At 43.7% G+C, this 8,156-nt stretch overlaps 1 protein-coding gene across 1 annotated transcript in view; it reads left to right on the top strand.

Moving 5' to 3' along the window:
• The first annotated feature begins 828 nt into the window (after positions 1–828).
• The window catches only part of SATB2 (SATB homeobox 2), a 127,839-nt gene continuing 120,511 nt past the window's right edge, over positions 829–8,156 (top strand). Inside the window, exons 1-2 of the mRNA XM_062002578.1 lie at positions 829–883; positions 1,447–1,659. Coding sequence (XP_061858562.1) covers positions 1,497–1,659 — 163 coding nt within the window. The 5' untranslated portion in view covers positions 829–883; positions 1,447–1,496. The remainder of the gene's footprint in view (positions 884–1,446; positions 1,660–8,156) is intronic.

Below are 8,156 nucleotides of genomic sequence, written 5' to 3'. Positions count from 1 at the left end.
GGGGCGACCGGGCCGGGGCTGGGGCTGCGCGGGGCGGGCCGGCCGGCCGAGGGGAGGAAGGGTGCCGTGCGCCCGTTTGCGCCCGATCCCGAGATAGTACCGAGACTTGATTTTTGCGGGGGGGCGGGGAGGGGGAGGGGTGTCGGAGGCGAGAAGGGGTGGCGATGTTTGGGATGCACAGCCCTGGGACGGGAACGCCGCGCAGACAGACAGGCAGACACACACACACACACACACACACACAGAGACACACACACTCAGGCGCGCACAGACACCAAACCCGAAACCAAGGACAACCCCAAAAAGGACTCACTCTGACTCGATGACTCAACGCAACTAATAACCGTTTCTCCGCTCTCTGTGGCGAGTTCCTCCTGCCGCTGCTGTCGCTGGCAGAGGACGGAGCAATTGAAAGTGACACACCGGGGGCCGTCGCCGCTTCCCCGCGCCGCCAGGCACCCGCCGCCGCCGCGGAGCCCGAGAGAGAGGCTCTCCCTCCTCCTCCCCCGAGTCACCCGCTATTGATTTGCTCCGCTGAAGGTGTGAGAAGTCGGCTCCTTCTCCCCTCTCCTCCGCGCCTCAGCCAGCGGCCCCGCGGCTCCCCGCCCCCTCGCCCCGATCTCCCCGCTCCGCTCACTACCCGGGACCCTCTGGGAAGGGGCTCTGGCCCCTGCCGCCCGGCGCAGCGCGGGCAGCTGCCCCGGCCCCGCCGCCTCGGCATCCCCGGAGAAGGGCAAAGGAGGGGGCTGGGGGTGGGGGGAAGGAGTAGAAGGGAAGAAAGCGTCGTGAGAGGAGGAAACAAGAAAACTTTCCACCCTGGATTCTCTACTTCTGATCCATGGACAGAGCCCAACTCAGCCAACTTACAGACAGGCTATAAGCAGTAAGTACAGCGGCAGCTCTCGGGAGCCGCTCGTTAGAAGCTTCCTCGCCAGCAGCTGGCTACTCCATGACCGCACAGCTGGCCGGGGCGCGGGGGGGCATGCCAGCGGGGCCGCTCGGACTGGCAGCCTCTTCCCCGCGGCCTCCAGGAGCAGTCCGTGGCTGCGGCTGAACCCGAGGCGCAGCACCTGGCTGTGGCGGGCGGGTGGGCTGCTCGCTGGCCCGCCCGGCACGATGAGGAGCGGGGTGCAGCGCTGTCCGCCCCCGCCCGCGGCAGGTTGGGGCCGGGCGGCGGGACTCGGGTCTTCGCTGCGGCGGTCCCGCGGGCCCGGAGGGTAAGGTGGCCGGGCCGGGCCCGTCGGGGCTGAACCACCCTTTTTCAGCAAGGCCAGGCTTCGGTGGCGGGAGGGGGGCGGTATCGCGGCCGGCCGGTGCTCGCCCGGCTTCACTGGGTTGAGCCGCCTGGCGGGACGCGTTGCGGGGGGCCCAGGCGAGCGGGGCCCCTGTGCTGGACGGCGGCGCGGGCCGGCGGCAGCTAAGTGCCCGTTGTTTCTCTCACTCTAGGTCCGTGCTCCTTCTACTGCGACCTGCCAGCGGGAGCCGCGTCTCCGAGCATGGAAAGGAGGAGTGAAAGCCCCTGCTTGCGGGACAGCCCCGACAGAGGCAGCCCCGATGTCAAAGGGCCCCCCCCCGGGAAGGTGGCCAGGCTGGAGCAGAACGGCAGTCCCATGGGCACCCGTGGGAGGCCCAACGGCGCCGTCAGCAAGCCCGTGGGAGGTAACCGTGCGGCCGCGCTCACGGCGGCACCGGCTCGGCTCGGCCCGGCGCGGCAGCCCCGCTGGCCAGGGCGCGCGGAGCGGCGTGCACGGGGTGGCAGTCAGCAGGCGGGTCGAAAGCGTGCGCGGAGCTGCCGGCAGGTCGGTGCGGCCGCTGGCGCGCTGGCGCGCTGCCGCCCGCTTTCCTGGGGAGCGTTTAGGTGTTCCGCACCACTGCAGTGTTAGGGGTCCGTGGAAGGACTTCTGCCGAGGGCCGCGGCGTGCAGGGCGCGCTCATTAGAAGGCTTCCTTCCTAAAGAGACCACCCCTAGGCCTGGGCTTTCGCTTGGCGGCTCGCAAAAGGACAGGCCTAATCCTGCTGGAGCGTAACTGGGGGAGCGCTGGGCCCTTTGCCCGCCGCTTTCTGTGTGAGAGCTGGCGGGTGGCCGGAGGGGCAGCCCGCGGGCGCTCCCTGCGCACGGCACGGCCGGCGGCTCCGGCAGGGCTCGGCAGTGGCCCGGGCGACGAGCCTGGACAGCGCCGGCGAACGAGGGCATCGCCTCCGGGGTAGGTACAGCCTGGCTGCGCTCACAGGTACGGGTATCACGAGTTAGGTGTGTTCCACCCGCCGTCACTGCTCTGAGAATGGGGTCTCCAGGCTGGAATAAATGGTGGCAGCGTTTATGTTTGCTTTTAGGGATTTTTTTTTTTTTTTAAATTACTCTTTCTGTAAATAGAATTTTGTAGCGGTTGTGGAAGAGAATAGGGCAAAACACGTGCAAGGCGCAGTTCTTTCAGCAAAATCAAAGCATTAGTTTTGCAGCATTCCTGCCGTTTTCTAGAATACTTAAGCTTTTATACTTCTTTTGCTATCTAGTTGCTGGTCAGTTTTTTTATTATGTTCAAGTGACACGCTTGATTTCTCTTTTTTTTCCTCCCCTTTCCTAGCAGCTAAACATTCCAGTCACTTCCCCTAAATGCCCTCTTTTTCTCATCTTAACACCAGTACTATCCTGTTTAACACAGTGCAGCCTTCTGTTAGGAAAAGTGTATTTTAAAATATTGTAAATAGATTTTGCAAACAAATTAATGCAGGATAGGCCACAAATAACTTTTTTTTAAAAAAAATCATCTCAGTATTTGCGTTTTCAAATGTGCAGAGTGGTAACACACAAATGTAGTTGTTTATACACAAAGACTTTGTGTAAATGACATTTCAAGAGGTACTTTAATATGGTTGTCACATGACTCTTTATTACATGAAGTTTATTTAGTGATTTTACCATTAGATGCTTGTTTTAGACCTCTTTGGCTCAATGGACTTCCTAAATGCTGAAGTTTGCTAAGGGGCTGCAGATTTTATTTTATTTTAAAAGCACAGGATTCATTTCTGTACCTCATGACGGGTAAGAAATCTCACCAGTTCTCAATGGTTTTTTTTGGATGACTGTATGTCTGATTATTACTTCTTCACGTTCTTCTAATGTATAGAAAAGGAAGAATTGGGTTTGCATTGAAAGACTTGTAGTACTGTTCCATTTCCAAGTCGGTGGAGAAATAATTTGTTGAAGAATTGTAAAAATGAACTAGTTAATAATATAAAAAAGTAATATGGATAGTTTTGGATTCATTCCTTGAAACTGAGGTGTTATAGATACTTGATTTTAATGAGAATGTTCAAACTGGAGCTAAAATCTTTTTCCTTGAGGCATTTGTAGAAATATAATTTAAAGGAATGTTTTAAAATGTTTTGGAATATATATATATATACGTGTTGCTTTCTAATTGCCACTGTGTTAGCCAAGAGAAATTCACTGGCTTTTATAGTTATATCGATGGTTCAGCTTGAATCTGGCCTATTAATTTATGGAAGATTTCTTTCACTGAAGAAAAAGACTCTCATTTCTGAAAGCAAACTTTTAAGAGCTTACATTACTCTTCAGCTGATTTAAAAGGTTGATGTTGACTGGAGTGTAAAAATGTGGTGGAATAGGAAATGCAGGAGTAATATTATTTTATTTTTTCTTAACTGGTGTTCTTTAACCGTCTCAATCTCTTTGGTTTTAGGCTATTCGTAGTAAAGTTTATTCATTACTCCTACAGAAAGTAAGAAGAAAATTATTGTTGCCTGAACACTTACCTAGGTTCTATAATACTCAATACTAAATTAGTTAAGGCAGATTTTTTTTTAATAAGATAATGGTACTGTTTAAAATTGATTTATTTTTTTTTTCTCCTGGAAATGCTCTCAAGATAAATCAACATAGCTAATTTCTAGATTTTTTTTTTCCTCTACTCCTTTCTAAGTTTGATCTTTTAAGACTCTATGTGACTGAGTGATGTGTTTCTGAATGCAGAATGTACCGTTTTGGGTATTTCTGAAAGTCAGTATCTTTGCAGTGATTACTGTGGTGTTAGTATTATTTTTCACCTGAGTTATGAAATGCAGCTGTAGACATTCATGGAAAAGCTTACTTTTAATATACTGGCAAATTAGTATAAAACTTCTCTTTAAGGAAATAGTACTGAAGTCTCTTTCTCTACTGTTCCTAGCATTTGATAAAAAGGAAACTAGTGAAACTTGTTTTGAAATGACATCTAAGACTTCAGTTATCAGTGTTTCAATTCAGTTTATTCTTATTTTTCAAGCTTTAGAAAAGACTATTAATTATTGTGTGTTAACTTCACTTGAGGGAAAAATTGAAATACTGGAAAGTATAGAACATTTAGTGGGGTTTTTTTATATATTCTACAAAGTGTATCTAAAGGTTTTGAAAGCAAACACAGATGCTTGCAATTCTTCTTTTCATCTCATTTTGGGCCTCAGAAATGTAAGTGCTGAAATTGCTTCCTACTTGTCAGGTGGCTTTTTGGTATAATAATATCTGTTTCTAAACAGATATTAAAATAGATATCTGTTTCCCTGAGATCAGAGCAGTAAGCTCTCAACTAAGTGGTGCAATGATGAGACTGATGACCTTTGGTAACAAGTTTTATAATCATAGTGTTTGCTACAGTTATTTTTCAAGTGACTTCCCTGAGATATAGGGAAATATTATAGTGCTGTCGATGTTTTTTGCTTTCTCTCTAGATTTATGAGTGAAAAAAGTGTTTTAAAGTAAGCTTTAGTAGTGCAAGCAGAAAATCAGTTGTTCTCATGAGAAATTTTCCCTTATGACTTTTTTTTTTTTTAATTCCTAACCCAAACGTACTTAATTCAAAGGGCCATTACAGCAGCTGTAATAAAATAGTGAAGGTCAATAAAAAGATAAATGGGAATTTCAAGGTTGTATTTAATAGGGGAGTTAAAAGTTTTGGTACTGTTTACGGTGGTGTTAATTTCAGTCCAAGGTGTTAGAGTTTTGGTTTGCCTGACTAACCCAGTCCTTTCTAAGATGTTTCAGCGGTTATCTAACCAGTCTATTTTAAAACCTGTATGTAATGAAGCATAAGCGCTCAGCTCTTCAGGAGGCAGGTTTTATAAAGGTCCCTGAGAAAAAGGCTAATACCACTTTAAAAAACATATGAAGCATAGGAGAGAGTTTAGAGCAAGCAAGAGCACTATGGTGTTGACAGCTTTATATCCCTGTTGGGTAACATTCACTTACTAGAATTGGCGTCTCCTCTCAGTTAGTAATTTACTCCATAAGGATTAGAAAAAAAAAAAAGGATGATTAATGGCTAGGAAACTTATATTTACAAAACTGTTGATTGCCATTCATGAACCTGTTTTTGTATGAGTAGATGTGCATGTATGTATGTATGTGTTCATTTTGAAGAGTGTAGACAATAAGCACCAAAAGCCTCTGAGTGCAACTTAAAATGCCAGTATGCAGAATGAGCCGTTTTGAAGTTTGATTTTACTGGAATAGAAATATAGAACCAAAAATATAGCCAAGGGAACACGTTCAAATTTGGATCAGGAAGTGATTGAAAAAAAAAATTGCTAGTTAAATTAGTTTGACACAGTCTGATAGTAATAAGTTCTTATTCACTAAGCTGTTAAAATGTGTGATTTAATTTACTGAATATTAATGGAGGAGAAAACTTTCAGACAATTCAAACTAAATTGCATGATCAGCATGTTAATCAGTAGCTGTGGTTATCGCGCTTGTATAAAGTCGGAGGTACCAGAAATGTGGATGCAGTGACTTGTAAGAGTGCTGCTGCTAATTACTGTAAGCCCTGTAAAGTTCTGATGTGTCATGGTTTTGTCTGCTGAGGTGTAGTTAGAAATCTGTTTTAATATATCTCTGGGGTGACAGAAATGCTGTCTGAGGATATTTAAAGAGCTGTGTGGCAAAATTAATTCTAAATATTTCTGCAAAAATGTCATAGAGATTGTGCTACCTTTTATATCCTATACAAGGATTTAAAGTACTTCATTGGAGAGTAAATCCAGTTCTGTGCGGACAGAAAAGTACAGCTTGATCAAATTTGCTCCTCTGTTGTAAATGGTTAGTTAACATTAAACTCTAAATGGCATCCTGAGCAGAGTAAGGATGTTACACTTGTCTTTATGAATTCAATAAAGTGAAAGGCAAAGTTGTAGGTGGTCTTCCTGCCTAGATCCTAGATAAAGACTATCTTCCTGCTACCTGAAAGAAGAACATAGATATTTGAAAGAGTTAGAGATACAGAAGCGTGGAAGCCACAAATTCTTGTTAGGTTGGGAACCAGCAGTATGTGAATGTAGTTTTATGTTTTATCTGTTGCAGAATAGCTGCAAAGTGTTGTCTTGTACTTGGATATAATTCAGTAGGGATTATAGGGAAATGTAAATTCTTGGATTTTACACATTTCTGATATATAATGAGGAAAAGACCTCTAATTTAACAGGAACAGTAAGAAAAACAAGACAATGTTTTCTTTTTCATGACCAATGACTGAAAATGTATTTCTGGTCTTTTTGCAGATTTCCACCCCCAACCCCCTTTTGCAATCAGATTATGTCATGTAAATAGAATAAACAGAGCAGTCACTCCTGAAGGGTCATGCAGCGTTATCAGCTGTATTTGTGCTGAGGTAGAAATGTAGTATTTCTTTACGTGTTTTCAGTATTTGCTCTGTTATTAAAATAAAGACACAGTTGTTTGAAATATATATGCAATTGAACATACACATTAAACAGAGTGTAGGGTATCCACCCATTCAGCGACCTAGACGTAATTTGATGTTTAGAGTAATTTTGGAACTCTTAAGTTGCATCTGCAAAAAGCCACTGACAATTTTGAATTGAAGATTTAAGATTAGCTGTAGTAAGTTTTTTTTTTTTTTTTCCTGCACTGGTTTGAGAGTGCTTGGAATTATCTCCCTATTTCCTTCCCTGGCTCATACCCATGGTGATGTTAGTTAACTGGATACTATTAGTCTCAACATGAACCAAAGGAAAGAAAAAGAAGCCAAGGTTTCTGAAAAAGTAAATGTTAAATCTCCACCAGCTTTTATAAATTGTCTCCTGCTTTTCTTAGTTTCACTGGGACTGAACAGAGTATATTTACTGTCAGTTGTTTACAGAGTGATTGTTTTAAAAATCCTGTTAAGGTGAGTCTGTCAGTGATTTCTCAGAATTGTTTTTATGCCCGAAGAGTATGACAAAATTACATTCAAAGCGATAAAGACTCCAGTCAGGAAGCGTATTTTCAAGAAGTTAAATAGCAACATGTTTCTCGCTCAGAATTTAGATGTTTGATTTGGACTTTGCAGAGAGAAAAACATTATTAAACTGTTATTGTTATGAATAAACACTTAAAAGTGAGGTTTAAAGGTTCCTTTCAAAAATACTTATTTTTGGGGAGTCTTTGTATTGTATTTAAAGTATTTTGCTGTACTGATTAATTTGTCTAGATTTAAAAGTAGAAAAAACCTGGCAGAATGTGATTGTAATCAAGTCGGCATTTCAACAGACATCTATGTCATATTTAAAATTTATAGTTTGTAGCACAGACCTTCAGATGATATCAGTTACTTTAAAATACCTTTAAAAGTAATTGAGTTTAATAGTCTTCATGGAGATGCTAGTATAAATATTTATTTTTGCAGTTATTATTGCTGTTTTTCTTAAAGCTGTTTATGTGAAAGGGGAAGGGAAAGGGCCACAATGGTGATTTGGACATTGACACAGGAGATGGTAACGCAATATGGCATCTACGATGATATAAAATGAAGGCGGTTTTACTGCAGTAAACAGCTGTGTGACCTGTTTAGGAAAATTCTTATTTTTGTGATTGAGCAGTCCCCAGCCTGCTTTTAAATCTTATTTTTAAACTTTTGAAAATAACCGAAAATCTGTAAAACTTAGGAAGATTTTATTTCGAAACCCAAATTGCAAGGCATAGATAAGTTAGGCCTTTAATTACCATCTGTCATAATTCAGTTGAATTAGTAACTACTGCTGTGTTTTAGGATTAAAGACCTAGTTTTTAAAGGTACAAAGTATTACCAGGTCCCTTTGAATTGATACGATGGGGATTTGTTCAAGATAACATGTACCCAATTCAGTCTCTGTAACTAGCAAAC

This window comes from Colius striatus, chromosome 9, assembly GCF_028858725.1.
Source record: "Colius striatus isolate bColStr4 chromosome 9, bColStr4.1.hap1, whole genome shotgun sequence".
Classification (NCBI taxonomy): Eukaryota; Metazoa; Chordata; class Aves; order Coliiformes; family Coliidae; genus Colius; species Colius striatus.
The sequence above is the reverse complement of the archived record's forward strand: the minus strand, read 5'-3'. Positions and strand labels throughout refer to the sequence as shown.